General features: G+C 42.7%; 1 protein-coding gene across 3 annotated transcripts in view; it reads right to left on the bottom strand.

Moving 5' to 3' along the window:
• Positions 1-21813, bottom strand: part of GABRA1 (gamma-aminobutyric acid type A receptor subunit alpha1) — an 834827-nt gene that overhangs the window by 110877 nt on the left and 702137 nt on the right. For all 3 annotated transcript variants that reach the window (XM_069654274.1, XM_069654275.1, XM_069654276.1), the window contains exon 8: positions 1451-1603. In XM_069654274.1, coding sequence (XP_069510375.1) covers positions 1451-1603 — 153 coding nt within the window. The remainder of the gene's footprint in view (positions 1-1450; positions 1604-21813) is intronic.

Below are 21813 nucleotides of genomic sequence, written 5' to 3'. Positions count from 1 at the left end.
TCTTATATCAGCCGAAAGATGAAGAGATCGTCTATTCCCGTGGCTTTTGTCCAGAGCAGAGCACCTTGGCAGAAAGATGACCTTGTGGGTACAGTTGATAATCTAATAGCTTACCTAATGCTATGCGCAGTAGAGTCCCCTCATCTGTTGAGTCGCAAAATATTTTTGAACATTCACATTAGATGAGATAAAATTATACACTGATCTTGCAAGCGAGCACTTCCATGTTCATAGGGGCTTTATGCATTTTTGAAACTACATTTCCCAGCAATGACTGCAGTGGCTGACACTAAGGCCACATGTTTATGTATAATGTTTCTATTGTCTGGCCCTGCCCTGAGAATGTGCAAATAGGTCAATGCATCGGTATGTCCATGACTGTTTGTTTATAGGCGGGTTCTGGCTAAAGTGACCCATGCAAATGTGTTCACTTATTTAGTCACTCACTTTGACAATGACGTAATATTCTTTCTTGCACCTAACACAGGTTCCTGTCCTTGCACCACAATGCATATGGGTATTTTAATACATCTAGTTTATGACATACAATCTTTAAAAACCATGTCGCTCATCTATTAACAGAAACAATTCCTCCATCACTTCCAAGCAATCTGAGCTCCTGTTTATTTACGATGAGCCCATTTTCACTGTCTACATTTCTCTGACAGGACGCCTTCCACGAATGGCAGCCTGGCAGAGAACACTGCTTGCGCAGTTACTACACATACAGTGATGGATCAGGAGGTGGCAGCCAGAGAGGTAAGGAGGGGGTTTGGTGAAGGGTGTATGCACGTGTTTGTGGACGTGTGCATGTATGTGTGTGGGGTGCTCGTGTGTGTAGGTGAATGTTTTAGAGTTGGGATCCTGAGGGACGGTGGGAAGTCCAGGGGTGGTCGGGGTGTACCCTGCTGAATACATGATAGGCCTTGGGGGGAGGAAGGCAGGGGAGGGAACAAGGATTTCATTGTCAAAACTGGGCTCAGGCACTGGGCTTCCATTCATAGGTGCATTTTCTGATAAGAAAGTCACAGTTTTATCTGTTGTGTTAATGTCTATTGATTCATTTTGATGACCTACACCACCATCTATAAAGCTCCATGGTGGTGGTATTCAAAGCCCACCTATGATTTCAGTGCCCCGAAATAAGCCATAGGTGTGTATATATTTAAAATATTCTTTTTTGAAAACATTTCAATCATTAAAACAATAGTGAAACAGTGTATTAACTCATCCATGATGGAGCAGTGGTCTAGTGGCTACAGGCTGGATGCAGAACTAAAATATGAATGCTGCTCTTAGCTTGTTAAATGAAGTTGGTGATCAAGAGCACGCATTATTCCATGTACTAAGAACCATATGTGGTTTTATTCACTGATGGAGATAGATACTATGCACTACTTATGGAAATCAGCAATACATGTGCGAATTTAATGCACTATATCATGCTTACCGAATACAGTTCTTGCTGGAACAGATTCTCTGTTGAGCCAGAAGGAGACTTGGGACAAAATCACTGTCATGATGCACGGAAGGTAGGTCTGAATGACAAAGTAGCCAATCTTGCGTTTCAAATGGAAGTGGGTCATCATTACCACATATTCACCTATGGAAAAATGAGGAAGAGAGAAAATTAAGTCTTCTAGCAGTCAATGTTGGAGCAAAATATTAGGTCTATTCCAATGGCAGTTCATCTATCCCTCCTGTGTATATGTTGTGTGTATGCTTCAATGCAAAGCAAACCACACAGGGAAGCAGATCATTTGACCAGGGAAATTAAATTGAAACATATAACAGAGTTAATTTAAAAAGTCCAGATTCTTTAAAACATGCATGCAAAGCAGGTACAACCATGTTAAAATCCTTTACTATGTTGTTAATGAAACGTGTCATTTTGAATATTTTTCAAGACAGAATGGGGCATGGATAGGAATAACAAATTACCTTACTCTACCCCTTGCTATCTGCAATACAAAGCAAATGGAATCCATTTCAATCCCATTCAATATGCACATATGTTGAATGTGTTTTGGTTACATCAAAAAATCCACATGCCAATAGCCAGACAGTAACAGATAATGAAGCTACACAAGTTGACACAACATGTGTGTCTTTTGATGTATATCGAAAGAGCTCGATGTCAAAATATGGATAGTACAATATTGGCCTGCTACACATGTCAACATATCTTTAATAAAATTAAAAATGTGTTACATTTCAATATTGAAACACATCAGTTCAAACGATTGACATGTTATCACCCCAGTACCTAACTTTCTTGCCCCTTCATGCCTTTCCCCTACCATTCTAGATAATCTGAACATGCAGGCAATATATTCATGCTCTTCACACACGTCCATATTCTCCATTTCACATCTCTCTGAGCCATGTATACAAGTCGACTGAGAAATGTCTATATTTTGGCCCAGTATGTCTTTTATACATAGACAAAATTGTAGTGTGCAAAACGTATTCAAAGAACGATGTACAGCATTGAGACACATCCTTATTGCGAGCGGTTGCATAGAAAGAGACAATAACAATGCAGAAAGAAACATACTAAAAATTATGAGAACGTATGTATTAACACCTTGAAAAGAGATCAAAGTATGACAGACATAAGTATTTTTATTAAAAGATACAATTAGTAAAGTGGCAAATTTATAACATTTTGAATAAACACTGGAAGACTCTTTTATTGGACAATGAGCTCCATCAATTAATTGATGCAAAACCATCTCTTGTATTTACTACAGCCCAAACTATTGTGAAAATGTTAGCACAAAGCCAACATTGTACAATGAAACAATACCGTGAGGAACAAGGATCATGGTTACCACAACCACCTAGATGTTTAAGTGTGGCATGTGCAACTTTTGCACATTTGTTAACAATAGGCTAATATTCCAGAACAGACAAAATGGAAGTATACAAATTGAACTATCAATGAATTTTAAGAGTACATTTTTGGTAAATTGAATTACTTTTTATCTGCAATAAGGTGTACATTGGAAGTATGATTAGACAATTGAAGACGCACATCTATGAGCATTTAAGATCAATATGAATCAAAAATGTAAGACAACCACTGGCTGTGCATTAGGTTTCAAAACACAAGGAAGACAACATGGAAACATTACGATTTTGTGGGATCATTAGAATTGAATTGAGGAGGATTAGGATAGGCACCACTATATATCAGGTAGGTTATTCTCATATGTAGTTAAAGTAATCGAAGCATACCTTAGGGCCTTTGCACAAGGTTGCATACATTCATAGAAGAAATGGAGCTAGAAGGTAATCTAGTCCAAGGCATGCTCACACCGTACTTTCATAGAAAGATGATATTGAAGTTCACATTAGTTTGACTCTAGTACATCAGTTATCGAATCAAGATTTTTTAGAATTTTCAGATATTATCATTTTTTTTTTGCATGAAAAGGCAAAAGTGCATCCATATATCGAGTGTCACTGTTATTGTATGCCATTGCATTTCGGATCTATTCCGTCTTCAGCTGACTAGAAGGCCATGTAGTTTAATTGTGCGAAATTAGGCATACCCCTATATCTGTGTTTGATATATTCACTATAACGGTTTATGCACCTGGATCAGGTGAGAAGATGTGCACCACCTATATAGGGTGAAAAAACAGATAATATCTAAACATTCTAAAAATTCTTGATTCAATAATTGAAGTACTAGAGTTGAACTAATGTGAACTTTAATAGCAGCTTTCTATGAAAGCACAGCGTGAACATCAGTAGAATTGAACACATTAAGAGAGGAGGTGATCACTAAAACATCTCATGACAACAGATCAAACTAATGTTCTACTTTCACAGCACAATGGTTGGGCTCAACTCAGATCATGAACTACATTATTTCCTTTGAGTTATAATGCAAAACAGAATATCTCAACTCGGATCATGAATTCTATTCCTGCCTAGGAGTTACAATGTAACACAAAACAAAGTATAGTTGTAACTAATTTCCCAATGATCATGTAAACATAAGATTGGATTTCAACTACACAAATTAGAGGATCAATATAATATTTCACTTGAATCTGAAGAGAGCAGCGGATGCATAAATACTCTAAGAGATGAAAACTGAGAAATAATAGACAATGCAGGAAACATCTGGCATTAAGTATTCTGATATAAGTAATTCATATATTCTCTCCCGAAACTGCCTGTCCACCGTGTTTCTAAAGCAAAATAAAGGACGTATGACGGAGATCCTCTTTTGCGTCTGGTGCATTTCTATTGTGGGAGAAGAGTGCCGCCTGAAAAGCTTGGATTAGCTTTTTCTTTTTTGTTTTTCTTTTCTCGATATATATATATATATATATATATATATATATATATATATATATATATATATATATATATATATATATATATATATATATATATATATATATATATATATATATATATTCAGGGACATTAAGTCAAGCAATACATTGTAACAAAACCTTTGAAATTCAAGGACACATTTTTAGTTGCAGGGATGTTAAGGTGAGAACTTAATGCAACAAAAACCCTGAAATTCAGCTAAAGCCACTTAACTTTGTGCACCGTGTTGCACAGACTATGACCACAATGATGACATCACAGATCACATCACTGATGACATCACTAATTACATGTTGTATGGGAACACTGATGCCATTACAAATCACATCACTGGTGACAACATAAATTGCATTGTATATAACTGATTACATCAATAGTGGAATTAGACATAACATCATTTATAAATTAGCTCATAAAAACGTTGATCACTTTAATAACAATTTAGGCCATGGGCTTGGCTATGACAAAGGTTGGGTTCACTGACCAGCACCAACAGCCATAGCTTGTTGTTGGTTAGTGTTAAAAAAATACCAATGTGCATGGCTAAAGCCCATAGCTAATGCCCATTAATATGTCAGAATATACAGTCGGCACACCAAAGGTTGTGTCCTCTAGCTAGTATTGTGTTGAAAACCATGGCTAGCGCCTGGTTAGTGTATATAATATTACAGTGGGCACGGTCGAAGGCCATAGCTAGTGGCTGGTTAGTGTTGTGTAATACACAGTAGGAATGGCCAAAAGATGTACACACTGATCGAGGTCAAAGGCCTTGGTCAGTGGCCCATTTACATGTTAGAATATATAGTGGGCACAGTCAAAGATTGCCAGTATTGTGATAAGGTCCATGGCTAGTACCTGTTCAGTGTAAATAATATACAGTGGACACTGTTGAAAGCTGCATCCACTGCTAAAGGCCAACATCTATGGTTGGTAGCTTGTTAGTGTTTTAAAATATTCAGTGCACATGGATGAAAGTTGTGACCACTGTCCATAACTGAAGGCTATGCTTAGTACCCATTCAGGTGCTAAACATATATTTGGCCTTGCACACTGACCATTGCTTAATGCCATGCTTAAGGCCAGTTACTGTTGTAATGTAATTAGTGATGTCATCAGTGATGTGATCTTTGATTTCATCATTGTGGTCATAGTCTGCGCAAGAGGGTGTGTGAAGTTAAGGTGGCTTTAGCTGAATTTCAGGGGTTTTGTTGCATTAGGTTCTCAGCTTAACATCCCTACAACTAAAGGTTTTTTTCCTTGAATTCCAAAGGTTTTCTTACAAATTATTGCTCACCTTAACGACCCTGCAACAAAAGTGTTTTCCTTGAATTTCAAGTTTTTTTTTATTCCATAGAATTTAGAATGCTTCCAGACCGCTAGTATGGTCTTCGGCCATGGTCAGTGGGCATGGCCCCTTTGGAAGTGTCCACTGTCCATTTTAAAATACTTCCAGACCACTAGCTATGGCCTTCGGATTGCAGGCTTTGAGAACTCACAATATTTTTAGGCAATGAGCAGTGAGATTCAATTATTTGCCATGGAGCACACACTTAGGTTAACCAGCATTCTTCAAGTGGTATACCACTTTTCGGCACCACCATTCTGGCCCGGGGCCGATAAGCCACTCACATTCTGCCATAGCCCCAATTTTGGCATGCCTTTTTCAGCGTGAAAGCCATTACAGCACCGTCATTTTGGCACAAGGGATGTTTGGACGTGGCTGACATTGCAGCCATGTATAAATGCCCTCATACTAAATAAGTTCTCAGTACTGTACTGCAACAAACCTCCCCACATCCCACTTGCGTTGCTTTTCATTTAATTAAATTAAATTAAACAAAAAAAAACATACAGCCTTGAAACGTAGTCTGCCAGAGTTAAGTGCCCAGCATTAAACAAATAGGCCAAAATGGCTTGCTGTTGCATGGGGCATATATTTCATACTTAGCCTATAATTTAATATGTTCAATGATAAAAGGCTAGGTATGAAACTTGTGAAAATCCAAACACTAACATCATTGTAGCATAATGGTTATGTGCTGTGTCTCGAACTCCTTAAGGCAAGGGTTATCTGATAGCAGTGTTCAGCATAAATGTGTTTTTTTAAGATTTCATTGTTTCTGTTTTATAACAATGTGGATGCCGTGTTTTCTGAGATATGTACAACTAAGAAAACACACAGCATTCAGGACTGTGGACTGTCTGCCATCCATGCAGTAACCGGGACTGACCCAGCTTAGTTTTAAAGCGAGGAAGGATCCAGCTGCCTTAGGCCATAGTTCTCTAAATGTTCTTCTAAAGGGGAAGGTGGTGAACATATATTAGGCAACATGGGCTTAGTGGGCTGACCCCTTCCTCCCTTTGAAGCTAAGCAGCATTTGTCCCAGTTAATACAGAGAAGGGAAAGCCACTGTAGCTGTAAAATACATGTTATTTTTTTTATTTTGTATTATTCACTGGGAGACTACAAATACCAGAATGCAATTCAGCAAAAAGGCAAAACATTGTCTCTGAGTGCAAAACCATCAAGGACTGACAGTAGCACAGTTTAAAAAAAGTAAATAATTCAGATGTCCGTTCAGTCGCCGATCCATGCAGTAACCAGGACTGACCCTGCTTAGCTTCAAAGCAGGACTGACCAAGCTTAGCTTCAAAGCAAGAAAGGGTTAGTCCCTTCCTCTAAAAGGCCTTGTAAGTTTGGCTCATTTATTACACAACATGGCCTGACGAGGTTGGCGCCTAGCTCACTTTGAAGCTAAGCAGAGTCTGTCCTAGTTATTGCATGAATGGGAGACCACGAAGGTAATTAAGTCACAATTATCCAGCCCCTTTGTAACCTTGGAGAAGCAAACAACAGGAAAAAAATGCCACCCTCATCTGTGCCAGCCCCCCCACTCCTCTGACAACCTCGCCCTCTCCCGTTCACCCCAGAGCACACTCTGCTTCTGTGACACAGCTTTCTGTTCATAACTTGTTCCCTGAACCCCCTCCAGCTCCCAAATTTCACTCAGTGCTTTCTAGCCATCCCACTACTCTGATGGAATTTGTATGTTTTTTGACCTGCAAATAGCTTTTTACTGCGTTTTATTTCCCCATAACCTTGGATATAGCTCAAATATCTCTCGCATTGAAAGAAAAACAAGATGGCGGTCATTTTATTTCTGAAAACCTTGATCCTGCAATGTATCATAGGAGAAACAACTATAATTATTGGGGAAGGAGGCACCCCCTTCTCTGTCAAATTTTAAAGTAACCACGACACAGAATAACCCCAAACTATGAATAGATCATGACTCAACACTTTATGCCCAAGTTGTTTTGGACCTGGTCCAAATCCGCCCAGCGGTTTAGGCTGTGCGCTTTGGCAATAATTGACATTTTAAGACTATGGGAAATTGAATGGGAAGTAGTCCGCACTTTTGGAAAAAATATTTTGACGCGTAATAACTTTTTAATTTTTTACCAAATCTTTACATAACTTTGCAGTCTAAGAGGGCCTGCAGACTTTTAATCACTTTTGGAATATTGGTCAAATCCATTACTCGAATCAAAAATGATTAACAATAGAAGTTTGAGGGGTTCCTATGTGTCTCCGACTCACATTAACTATAGGGTGACTATTGCCACCCTAATATATACATGTATGTATATTACACGGCCCTCATAGGAAGAACACTTTTTCAGCTGCTTATAACTTCGCTCCCCCTGGACGAATCCTCACCAATCTTTGCAAAAAAAGTATATGGCTGGCTCTGAATATTTCACCAAATTTGCGGTAGGAGCGGGGGCTTGGATCAGAAAGTGTGCTTTTGTGTTTTTGGTCATAATCCAACCAGTCATTCTTTTGCAAAATACTGAAATGTACATCCCAAAAATTTAGTGATATCTGGGTCCACTCTGTGGACCCATTTCCCTGTTCACTCCACAGACCAAAGTCTCATTAGCCTGCGGTACGCTGTGCTATCGGCGAACAGTGGACGTGGCCGGTGGTTGGCTGGAGGGAAGCGTGCTGTCGTCAAAGGTTTTGGGAAACGCTGCCATGGTGTATCGGAGACTAGTGTTTCAGTGTGTGTGGCAAGGCTCTAAACTATTGTGTGCATGGCTGGGCCTCTTGTACGTACAATTGTGCATCCTAAAACGTGTCATATCTGGCTCCACTCCGGTGTCCCATTTCCCTGTTCACAGTGCGGTCAAAACTTTGATTAACTGCAGTGTCCGCTGACGGGATGTGTGAAAAGTGTTCCATGACGGCAGTATGTTGTATCGGAGGACAATGCAGCGGCAAAAGGATCTGAAAAACATAGTGTATGGCATCTGGTGGTGGGAAGAAGGGATGGAAAGGGTGCAGGAGTGAGAAGAGCTTCACGTGATATATATAATTATACAAGAAGACAGAGGTCTGCCAGCGCTATCCGTGCATGCTCCGCCAATGAGCAGACACCTCAACAGGAAACTATCTTGTGCGGTCGTTGTGGGCAGCCTGCGGTATGGCATGCAAGCTACAGCAGCAATGTTTTTCTGTCATGAGTGGTGGCAGGCATATTTGCAGACGGGGAGTGCATTCCACGAAACATGAGGATTTAAACATAGCATGTACTATGGTGTTTTGTGTGCGGTAAGCCCGTAGCCCCTTGGATGCATGGCTGCAGCCCTAGCACAGATAATTATGTGCACTGGTTGGAAAGGTATGTCCACTGGTTGAAAGTAGGTGCCACATTGTTGCTTATTGTGTATGATTTGGCTGCAGTGCACACAACGGTGGTTGCATGTATGTGGTGATTGGTAAAACAACCTACAGTTGCCGGTGTAAGGGTGGAGATGGTGCAGTGACCAGTCGTGCAGTGTGTCCATTGGGTGTATTAATGGAATAGTGTACATATGGAAGAGGTCTTGGCACAACAATGATAAAAATAAAAATAAAATATGTGCTTGCGTAGTGTCCATTGTGCAGATTAGTAAGTGTTGCAGTGCAGTATGCAACATTGGTTCTATGCATGTACTAGAGTGATGGGAGCAGGCTCAATGTTGTGAAGATTGTCTTGTTTGGTTGGCATGCTTCTATTGCTTTGTGATTGGAAGTGGGTAGCAGTGCCAAACACAGCAAGATGTTTGTGCATTACGCTAAGTGGAACATGTGTTCTTTTATCCCTGCGTTATGGTGTGGCGATTGGGTGGAAGTGCTGGTGCGTATGTTGCTTTTGTGATTCATGGCACATGCGCACCTGGTCGCCTGAATGCTCTGTTATGTTGTGGTGAGTGTGGACTAGGCCTAGACTGTTGGGTGCATGGCCGAAGGCCGTAGGCCATGCACCCAACAGCCTAGGCCTTCATAATAGCCTCCACAAAATAATGCAGTGATGCAGTTGTTACTGTGCATTCATTTGGAGTTGGTGAGTAGCACACAATGGTTGCGGAGGACCTTGTGCCCTTGGTGGAACAGCAGAAGTGACCTCCTATGCGCTCATTACCATATGGTGCACATTATTGCCCCTGTTGCACATTTAGGAGCCACATGTCACCATGTGTGTTTGCTATGGTTTGGCCCTTATAAGGCCCTTGCTGGAGGAAGTGTTTTACCACATTGCACCATGAAAGGAAGTGATCAGCATCAGAAAGTTGCAATATGGACAATGTACACAACCACTCATATACCGTTCAGCACATGCAACACAAGGTTGTTGAGGCTTGTATGCAAAGATGTCGCCAGGGTGAAAGTTGGCAGGTACATTTGTAGATGGGGTCTGCATTACATATAACATGAGAAGTAAAACATAGGTTGTGCCTGGGTGTGCAGTGTGTGCTGAGGCCCAGCGGTCACTGATGGTAGAGCAATGGCAGAAGGGGAGAACAATGGAGAACACATGAAACTTGCAATGTACACTGCAGTATGGTGTGTTGCATGTGCTAAAATGTTGCTTTAGTGGTTGTGGGGATTGGTTGCAATTCTTACACTGTGTAGTGTATGTCTGGACCTGATGGAGCGACAACTTCTCCAGTATGTCCTGTGGGAGAAGTGGTGAAGTAGATGATGCTTAGAAGTGGTTAGTTGTGGCCTGCATGTACCTGGCCACTTGTTCACCTGCATAACTCTGTTATGTTGAGCTGGGTGTGGCCAAGGGCTACACTGTTGGGTGTATGGCAAACACCTGCAGCCCATAGGCCAGTCACCGAATAGGCTAGGCCTGCTCCATAGCATGCCACCATAACGCAGACATGCACTTTTAAGTATGCATGTCTCCGATTGGTGCCATTGAAAAAATGGTTGTGCAGGACCTTGTAGACGTGGTTTAACAGCACAAGTGACATGATATGCGTATGGTACCATATGCTACCCATTATGCCACCACCTTGAACATTAGGGAGCCACATGGTGCTATTTGCATTGACATAAGTTGCCCTTTGCACCACCCATCATATGTTACGTTTGTGGATTGTGGTATGTGGGAAATGTTCCCTTTCATGAGGTTATTATGTTGTGCTGGGTGTAGGTAAGGCCTACAGTATTGGGTGCATGGCCAAAGGTCGTAGTCCGTTGGTTATGCACCCAAGAGCCTATCCCTTGATGACAGCCAGCAGACCATACTGCAGCCATGTAGAGTTGCCTCTTTTTCTCACCCAGGATCGTGACCTTTGAATAATGGGTGCAGAGAGCATTATACACTTGATGGAACAACGAAAGTGAGGTGCTATGCGTTCACGGGCACATGGTGTAGGTAATTGCATGTGTTGCACATTAGGGTGTAATATATCCACAGCCAGAGGTCAGGAGGTGTTTTATAAACAGAGGCATGTGTGCCTTTATGTGCAGTGCTGGGATGTTCAGCACCGACTATCACAGCATTAAGGAGCAAGATTTGCAGTGGTTCCAAGGAAATGGAATTTGTTTGAACTCCATTGGAAATGGTGTTTTGTTTGCCACTCTGCACGCAGCATTGAATACAATCCTGTAGAACTGAAAAAAAAGAGTTGACATTCAGTCCGTACAAATGTAAGGAGCAGAAGGGAACAGAAACTCATCGAAAGACATAAAAAACAAACAAAATGTGTAAGCAAGTATGTACATAACAAAAACAGGGCAAAAGAAAACCCACCAAAAACATGTATTTTCTGAGACAGTACTACAGATCCAACTCCATATCCTGTTTTACATTTACCCCCCCAACCCACTCCCCACCTCCCTCCCTCCCTACTACAAAAACTCAGTGGTTTACACTGTAATTTCACACTTCCACGTTCCACATCCAGCCATTTTCTGGATGGGAGCCATGGAAAGGAAACTGTGTAGCGAAAGACACTGTTTCTAATGTTGGTGGGTCAGGTGTGTACCCAAACAGTGTGGCAGAAGGTCTATTTGCACAAAGAAGTGCAGAAGGCTATGGTGGAAATGTGCAATGTAAGGATCAGACACCATGGGTGTATGCATCAACTGTATGTATTTCTTTGCAGTTAGTAACATGAAAGGTTTGCTGCACGTGCAAAATATTTGTTGAAAAGTGTGCAGTAGTGTGAAAACAAAAAACAACTTTGGAGTGTACACAGTAAGTGGCAGGCATCCTACTGTTGTGCATGCATTGTGTGTATGATATCATATGATGTGCGATTGTATTCTACAGCATCCGTAATGACACAGATGTCTAGCAAAGCACAACGAGGCAAAGGAGGGCAAACAGAGGGGGGGGGCAGAGACAAAGAACCTAGTAGGACAGTTGTGACTTAGATCGCCCAAGTGCATGGGTGGAGGGAGGGGAAGGTACAGTACATGGGAAGAAGAACATATGACAATAAGTAAAAATACGGGACAATTGTGTCAAGTGCACAGATAAGTGTACACACGAGGTGGTGGATGCACTGTTAGGCATACAGGAAAAAGTCCTCAAGTGTGGGGTTTGCTGTGAAGCCAGTGTAGGGGTTCACCTGTCAGGGGGAGGTGATATGGGTCCAACATCACAGAGTCGTCAGGTAAGAAGTTCAGATTAAGTTTACCTCATGCAGTTAGCCAGGGAGATGAGCAGAAACAGCAGACAAGAAGAGAAAGACGTTGAGGTGCTTCAGGAACTGGTGATGATTCCCTCAAGTGTCAGGGAGGCGGGGAGCCTGTTGTGGAGGGAGGGCCCAGGCTAAAAAAAGCACCTTTACCAACAGTGGTCTTTTTGCAGAAGCGCGTGATCCTGAGGGAGTTGGAGACAGATGAGGGAAGAGATCACGCCTGCAGATATAGTTTTCTCACTTTATTCCTCGCATCCACTGGGAGCTATTGGCGACATTTCAGTGCAGGAGAGATACCATCCCAAGTCACACACTCCTCTTGTGGATGCGTTGCAGAGGGCAGAGAGTAGAAGGGGGCAGATTAAAAAAGAGCCTTCTGTAATAGTGCAGCCTATACAAAGTACAGCTGTGCAGACAATGATCTTTTGGAAAGTTAATTTCCCTTGGTAGGATACATTCAATGCTGCTATTGATGCCATTTTTTTACGATTTATGTAGGAGGTGGGTTAGTGGGGAAAACATTTTGTAGCATTTTCAGAAGGAAAGCAGGGAGTTCCTGTTTCAATATTACACTGTATAATATGGGGCAATGAGAACATTACAAACACATATCACTAACGTGCCACTTCATGGTAGTGGATGGGAAAAAACAGTATGCTTTTAAAGAATGTAATGGCCGCTCAGTGGTAGATACCGTGCGCAGAGGCACTTATAACACAGTAATACGCATAGTGCAGAAAGAGTTTTGGTACTTTACATTTGTGGTAGTAGGTGCAGAAGTGGATGAATGTGTATGCACACATTTTGCAATCTATTACTGAAATTTGTAGTGGATGTGCTGGCAAGTGACAGTACACTAGGAGGCTGATTTTCTAACAGTACCTATGAAGTGTTGTGCAGCACAGACAGTGTTAGATGGTAACGTCTTGGATGGCATTGGTGGAATCGTGTGTGCCTATTTACCCATACCCAATGAGGTGGTGCTGGTCAAAAGGTAGTGGACAGGGAAGAAGGACTGCTCCTACTTTAGTGGGGTGCATCGCTCACGGTACTTCGGGCACCGCACGTGCCACAATCAGCGCTTATTACATTGCTGTACAATGCACATGGGACTTTTGGGATTATCCAATCAGGTAGGTACTGTGGGTGTGGTTCACAGGAAGGGGCGTTCAAACTGCTGTACATTATACACTGCATAGTGAGGCTGGCTGACAGGGCAAAACCCATTGTGTTGCCTATAGGTGATGCCTTTCTACTCGATCTGCAAAAGAATGCCCAGGAAAGAAATTTTGATGGCAATTTTGGGTTGGAAGGAGTGGTCGTATTGTGGAACGGTGTCTACGAGCGCAATTTCACTGACATGGATGCACTTTGCATAGACCTGGCCACTTTCGGTAGAGGCGACGTTATCGTCATCTACTATGGCAGTATGTATATGGGCTACATGTCTTGTTTAGTCGTGTTACATCAACTAAAGAGGTTGCTAAACCTAGAAAAGAGGCTTTTTCCCACTGCCAAGGTGCTGTTCTTATCGATAACAACATGAAGAGCGTGGGCCACTGCTCATGGATGTTGTTCCGAGCTGGACGCAGGAAGGTGTCTCATCAACACAAGCATGAATACTTTTTTGTCCAATGCTGGGATGATCTTCTGCAACGATGACTTCATTAGTTGTGGAAATGCAGAATTTTTCCAACCAGATGGCATTTATGTGTCGTCCATTGGTAATGGTGTTTTCTTTGCCCGTCTACAAGATGCAGTGAAGTTTACTGTAACAATGTCCACAAAAGAAAACACAAAATCAAATAAAATATGAAAAAAGGTGTTCCTCTTGAAGCATCTGCAAAAAAAAGCTCTTTTAAAAGCCACCCCTTATAACAAACTTCCCCTACCATGGTTGCACGTTGTGCCCCCACACTCGCACGCAGCACGAAAGCCACATCCTGAGATTTTCAGGATGGCGGTGATGGAAATGGGACTATGGAGCCACAGGTATTGCACAATAACGTTTCTGGGCGGGGCATGTACACAGAGGAGTGTTTTACAGAACTGATACTGTTACATGGAGAGCTCTTCAATGTCATTGTTGGAAGCGTTTGGAATTTTTTAACAGTACACAATGGTGGCATGCAGCAAAAAAGAAACTGGAAAGGGAACAAGGAATGTTTCTGCTTCATTGGGACATGGCCCTCGCCATCCTTGGTCCCTTTGCCGCTAGCTACCCATGAGATTGGGACAATGGGGAATATCGCAGCTGTGGTTTCTTGTGGCACAGCAAGTTCTGTTCATAATTTGCCCATTACAGTGCGTACTCAGCTGGACTAACATGGTTGCTATTAGTTGCGGACGCACTGTAGCACATCAGATTTGGTGCAGCATTACGTACAGGGCAAACCTATGTGGCCTGCTACTTTGTTCAGCAAAGCTGCAAACTGATTGCTCAGCATCTCTGGGGTGTGTCCTTTTGGAGGGTTGCTGTGGACAACTTTCACCCGGAAGCAGGCCTACATTGTTCCAAACCATACATACATGTGCAAGGGCACATTGTGGTGTGTCTGTAAGCGTGTACTTTCTGAAAAACACTCCGTAGTTTGCTCAACCCTGGACTTTCCCACTGTTCGAGCGTCTGACTCCTGTCCCTAAAATAAGGGCTCACGCCCATAGTGGGTGCGGTCGCATGGTGACGTCGCCACTGTTCTCCTTTGCATGCATTTTGGGTGAAATACGTTGTGTGCACGTGCGTGGGTGTCCTATGCACACCGTTACCTTTTCTCTACTGACTACAACTGCACCACATGCGAGCCAACAATTTAGGGAGTTGCTGGGTATTTATAAGGTACAGCACATGGGATGTTTATCTGCATAGCTACCTGTAAGGGTGGACACCCCAACCTAATTAACGTTCCTTCGCATATGCTGCACTGTGGCGATGTCTGCAGGACACAGAGGAACAGACACAGATGCATGTACTTGCACTACGCATAAACGTCCCGGCGTACATGCATTGATTGGTGGTGGACAACATGCGGACGTGCAGAGCATGCTGGCAGTGTACAGATACCTCCATTGTCATTGCGGATAGGCGGGAAAGCTGCAGTGTACATAGGACACCTACTTTTCTTTTTACTTGTGGTCAATGCAAATAGGACTATGTGCTGCTGAGTCAGAATCCCGTTTTAGATACAAAAATAAATACCACTGAAACAGTCATAATATTCTCATTATTATCGTTTCCTTGTCCATTTGGAAAGGAAGGGGTATCAGAAGTACTTATTGTGGGGAAATGGGGATTTGCACAATTTGGTTGTGAGGGGAGGAAGAGATTGATGTATTAACGTAACGTCTCCCATGAAACAGTTTTTGAGGGAATGGGGGTCTCCGACATGGGGAAGGAGCACACATGTAGTTGTGCCGGTGCTGTGTTATTTTGTCCAAATGATATTCTTGTACGCCACATTCTCTCCACTTTGACTTCCATGCTGTCCATTTCTCTAGGCACAGAGTTTATTTCCTTTCCTATGCCTGTATGCTGTTGTAGAAGGATTGCTGCTTGTACTGCCTTGCTTTCCTTTCCAGTATGTTGTCTTACCAAAAAGAAAATGTGTTTGATGTACATGCAGCAATATATATTAAATATTTTACGGTTCACAGCACTGTCCATACCAATGGGGTTACTATGGAAAGTACTTGCGTCATGAGGGAAGTGTTCTTCCTGCCACTGTAAGGTGCTTGTCATTGCTGCATTACACCAAGACACGTTATCGATTACTGCAGCACCGGCGCAATTACTTTACAAAGTTTAGTGTCCTTACTACATTGTACTGAAGTTGAGATCTTTGCATTTTCCAGTAGTTACTCAGGCAGTTTGTTCTTTCTTCCCCTTTAAAGTAGCAGTGCAGAAAGATTGGTGAAGGCAGACGTCCCTTCTATTGTTGATGCATTCCTTTATGGTGTACTCCCTATTCTTTTGTCCTGTTTGCTTAATTAGTGCACAATGTGCAAATCTACTCTATTTTCCCTGCCAATTTTTACCCATGGTGCTGTTTGTCTATGTTATTTGCGTTTGGTGATTGGTACCACTTAAGCAATAGAACCCTCACGGCGGGGGCATTACCGACTCAGGTAATGCCCCGGGGCCCATAGGTAAGGCCCCGAGTCAAGCAAGGGCCTTACCGAAGGCCCCGGGGCATTACCAGAGTCGGCAATACCCCCGCCATGAGGGTTCTATTGCTATTAGTACCCCGGCCCGCATTATTTGCGTGACCGGGGCACTAAAAGCATTTTTTTTTTGTCCCGAAACCCTGCAGCGTTTCGGGACAGAAAAAAACAACCAAGAAAATGGCTGCCGCCATGGAAAGGGAAAACGGAGTGCCAGCGCGTCTGCTCCTGGAAAAGGATTAAAAAAAGGTTAAAAAAAACATACCTGCGTTCCCGGCGGGGGACGAGGGAAGCCCCCAGCCATGTGGAGGCGCAGAGAGGGGATGGCCCCGTTCTGAGTCTCCACACGGCTGGAGACTTCCCTCGTCTCCCGCCAGGGACGCAGGACCAAGAGGGTAAGTTGGGGAGAAGGGTGGGAGGGAGGGAAGGGAATTAAAAAAAAAAAAAAGACCTGAGTCCCCGGTGGGGGGCGAATGAAGCCTCTCAGCCGCGGGAATGCTCGGAGCGGGGATGGCCCCGCTTTGAGCCTCCTCATTGGCTGAGGGGTTGCCACGCCCCCCGCCGGGGACAAAGGCTGTGGAATCCCGACGAAGGGATTCCCAACCGGATATGGATCTGGCAAGAGACAATCACAATGCTTGTTGCATTCAGATTGTCTCTCGCTGGGTACTAATAGGTAAAAAAAAAACACCAATGGGGTGATAGAACACTCAATAGTATTTTTAATAGACTGGGAATCAAGAAATGAGTATAAAACAAATGCAGCACAGAAAATAATACTTTTGTGTTGGTTTGGTATAGATGGATCCCACGTTAGAGGTCCCCTCGCAACACCCCTCAACCCTCCAATAGGCAATTAATAGATATGAGGAGAGAGCAGGTATTCAGGAATAGCACAAATCAAACAGAATATCACTCCCAACTTCCCCCTTCAAACACAAGAGAAAAATGGAATTGACTTTTCAGCTGTCAGCATGGCTTTGAAATTGTCTTTGGAATTGACTGAGCAAAAACACCAAATGTGGTCAAAAAAACGTAAATTATTATCAATTCCTATGGGAGCCGCTTTGAACAGTTACAAACAATCACTAGCAATGACTTTGTCAGATGAAAACTTTTGAAATCTCAAAGTCCAAGTGGGAAATACATTAAAACTATTTCACTATTTAACGGGAGAATCGCACGGTTTTGCAATGCAGTTTTGGGTTCAATTGATAGCTAAGGATAGTGGGTACAAGTATCATAAAAAATGAGGGAGTTATAGAGGTTTTAGTAAAGGTCGTTTTTGTAAAATAGGCGCGAGAATGAAAAACAGAAATGCAACTTGAAAATGAAAGATGGATTGAGTACAATAGATTATGACCATGAAAAAGTGAATGCCACAAATGGATGTTACAGTCACGTGATCAGCGTAACCCGCCTGCTGTGGATACTCTACTTCTTCAGATGAGAAAAGAGTCAGCACAAAGATAGTTCTAGCAATACTTTTTTTTTTTTTTTTTTGTGTTTAATCCCTTCGGATTTTTTTACAAAACGAAGAATAAATAGCTGAAATTCCCCTCCAATGTTTCCAATGTTTAGTATCTGATTTCCGGAAGGTCTCAGGTCTCAAGGAGGGGCGAGGCGAACAGCTGTTAATGATTCGTCTGATGTCTTGGCGGGCCGGTGAAAACCTGCATGGAGGGAGCTCTGACTTGTGACTGGTCTATATTTGGGCGATCTATAGGCGGGCAGCTAAAGGCTAGGCTTCTACGGAACATTTTGAGTTAATGATGTATTGCATGATGTTTACAGTAGCCAAGGCCCAGCCCTGTTTGTCGCCTGCAATCAACTTGTTCCAACAGGTCTCCTCGTCGGTTGCTGTGAAATCGGAGAAGCAGTTCTTCAAATAGATACCCCGAATCTCTCGAGTCTTAGGGCAATTCAACAGGAGGTGACAAATCGTTTCTTTTTCTGTTGGGGATTTACAGTAACGGCATTGACTTGTGTTTGATCTGCCTCTTATTGCCAAGATCTCATTTGTCTCCAGGAGATTTAAACGGATTCTCAAAAAGTAGAGCCGAGCTGCTCTACTAGGAAAAAGTTTAAGGTATGTTTGCAGTGTGTCCTGTTTTTTAAAGAACGGTGGAAGATGGCTGGTAAGTTTGTATTTATTAGCTGATTCTATAGTTTGAATCCAGTCCCACTCTTTGATTTTTTTGGAGGTTTTGACTGGGTTGGTTATCAACTCTTCCTTACAACTGTCGGCTGAATGTAGGAGGGCCTGCATGGTGGATTCCCATCTCAGCAATGAGTTACATGATTTCATTTCCAATTCCTGATTTATCAGGCGATAAACGTATGGGCTCCCTGGCATGATGCATTTCCTGTATAGTAGGACGCTGTTCAACGCCACCGCGGTACTCAAGGATAGCAAGCCAAGTTCTCTCCTGAGCGGCGCTATCGGTGTCGATTTCGGGAGACCCAGTATTTTCCTCCAGAATAGCGCCTCCAATTTGGGCCACAGTTCTGCCGGTAGATTAGGCATGGCATCTGTACCATAGGTTACAGTAGGGATGACCTTCTTTTTGTAGAAGTCCCTTACTGGAATTATGGAGTAACGACCGAATTTGAGGTCAATTGCCTTTCCCTGGTTCGATAGGTTCTTAACTTTGTCGATGAGGGTTTCTTGCATTGATTTGTCATTCGCCGAGCTGTCTAATGTGACTCCTAGATACTTAAAGCTATACACCTTTTCGATTCGGATGGAGCCGAGGCAGAAGTTGGACTTTTCTGCTTTTTTTGGAGTTTTTTGGAGTCTCATCGTTTTAGTTTTAGACGCGTTGATTTCCAAATTGTTTTCTTCCATATACCTTTGCAAGTTGTTTAACTGCCGTTGGAGACCTATAGGTGTCTGATCTAATAGGATCAAATCGTCGGCGTAGAGTAGGCGGCTAATCAAAGTTCCTCCCAATTTCGGTGGAAAGGAACGGATTAGTGTTTCGGAAGTTTGAAAGTCCCCTAGGTAAGTCCAGAAAAGTGCGGGGGCGAAGGGACATCCTTGTTTTACGCCTCTCGATGTTTTTATCTCCTCCGACAAGAACCCTTGTTGGTTTAACCTTACTCTCATTGATGTATCTGAGTATAAGGCTTTGATCGGGTTCAGGATCTCTGGAGGGCATTTCCAGTTGGTTAATTTCTGCCATAATCTGGTACGGTTCACTTTATCGAAGGCCTGTGTTAAGTCAATAAACGTGATGTATAAGTCTGGTTTACCTTCGAATATCTTGCTTTTCAGAATGTTCAGTATCATGATGTTCGCGTTCGTACCCAGGTTCTTCTTGAATCCTGTTTGAAAGTTGTCTTGACAGGGGGCATTGGTTGCCCATCTGAGAAAATGTTGCAGGAGGAGAGATCCAAATAATTTCCCTATCGAATCCAAAAGTGCTATTGGGCGAAAATTCGATGGGTCAGCTCTATTTCCCTTTTTATAAATCGGGACTATGTTCGCACGGGTCCACGATGGCGGTATTGATCTAGAAGTTGCCCAGCGCGAAAAGATTATACTCAAGAGGTGTGACCACGCTTCAGGGTGAGTTTTAAGATCAACATTTGTTATCCCGTCCGGGCCAGGGGCGCGGGATGGTTTTAATTTCTTTATCTGTGACAGGATCTCGTCTTCGTCGGTGATATTGATCCATGGTGAGGTGATGTCAGATGTTTTGTTCTCCCTAGGTGTTAACTCCTTGAATAAATTTGCAAAGTGGGCCTCCCATACTGCCGCCGTAATTCCATTTAGTTGGTCGGGGAGAGCGCCTGGCGTAGCCGAGTGGATAAGGGTCCAGAAGTCTCTGGCATAATTGCCATTAATTGCCCTAAGGATATTTTCCGCATCTTGCTGCAACAGGTTATGGCGATAACTTCTTAGCCAATTTTTGTAGGATTTTTCGGCTATTAACGCTGCCGCAGGTTGGTTTAAGGTCAAGGCGAGTCTTTTTGCTCTCCTTAGTTCTCTCTTTTTCTCCTGTATAAGTTTATCGAATGTGTGTCTCCGCTGCGATTGGTTTTCCCTTTTTCTTCCACGTGGGATGCTAAAGGCTGCCAGCAGAGGCGTGTAATCAGCCGGTGGCTGCTGATTTAGTACTGTGAGCGCTTTGTACGCTGTTCTAGCAATACTATGGTTCTGAATTTAAAATGGGATGGGTTTGAGATAGGGATAAGACAATGCAAACATACTACAGGTCACAGTTCTTCCTCTTAATACTCACAGGATACGTTATTAAATTGGACCGTCAGTTCTGGTCATGGATTGGATCTTTTCTAGGAAGAGCAGCCCATCAGGCACAGGATCGGGTCAGCTAGGCCGGTCACTGGATTTGCGCAGGATTAGCCCTCCTAGTCTGTGGATATTTCAATCAGCTGGATAGTGAGTTCCTCAGGCAAGCCTAGTGGTAGCAAGCCAGAGGATTTCAGGATACAAGTTCAAAAGGCCTCCTCACACCATAGCGCTTCACTGGGTTGCAAGAATAAGTTTGAAGATTTAGGCCCTGCAGAAGATCAATAGTTCTCTACTGCTTGCAAGAGTCTTGGCATCTGGATCTGGTAGGATGTTAAAGCTGGATGTAGAATGCTGGATCAGAGTGCTTTGCCAGAATCAGGAAAGTGAGTGTATCTGTGAGTCCGCTGTCTCTATTTACCCTTTCAAATGACATCATAAAATGGGTGCATGGGCTGGTTTAGCTAAGCTTGCTCCTGTGAGCTGGGATTGGATCAAAAAATGAATCTCAGCCTTGTATTTGAGTGATTGGACCAAGGCCGGATTATGTCACATTTCATGGTTTGCTTTACAGTTCTCAGAGACCTCCCTTTTATCTACTGGTCTCAAAATCGGATTTTATACTACATACACATTTCTACATTGGTCGTTTTTACACAAATCACACACCAAGATGCCATATTTTATGTAGTAGCTGTTCATCAAAATCTCGCAGCTGTAGGATCTTGTTTCAACTTTCTACAGAGCTTTGTCCTTTTTGCTATGAACACGATTTCCAAACTTTATGCAAATTTCCACAAATGTGTGTGTTTAACCTAGGAATGTGTGTATAAACTGTCACAATTCTAGTATTCATACATTTCACATAAACCACATATATTGCCATTCCTGTGCAGAGCCTGATACACAGTTCTGCCACCTCATAAAATGTACAGCCAAAAATTAGACTAACAAATATGTCCTTGGTATATTTTTCACCATTTTGAATCACAAGTTATGAGTCTTTTACAAATTCCTCTTTGTTCATGCTTAACAGCAAATGGTATGCCCCTTTTTCT

Source organism: Ambystoma mexicanum, chromosome 3q, assembly GCF_040938575.1.
Source record: "Ambystoma mexicanum isolate Mex_15411 chromosome 3q, UKY_AmexF1_1, whole genome shotgun sequence".
Taxonomy (NCBI): domain Eukaryota; kingdom Metazoa; phylum Chordata; class Amphibia; order Caudata; family Ambystomatidae; genus Ambystoma; species Ambystoma mexicanum.
The sequence above is the reverse complement of the archived record's forward strand: the minus strand, read 5'-3'. Positions and strand labels throughout refer to the sequence as shown.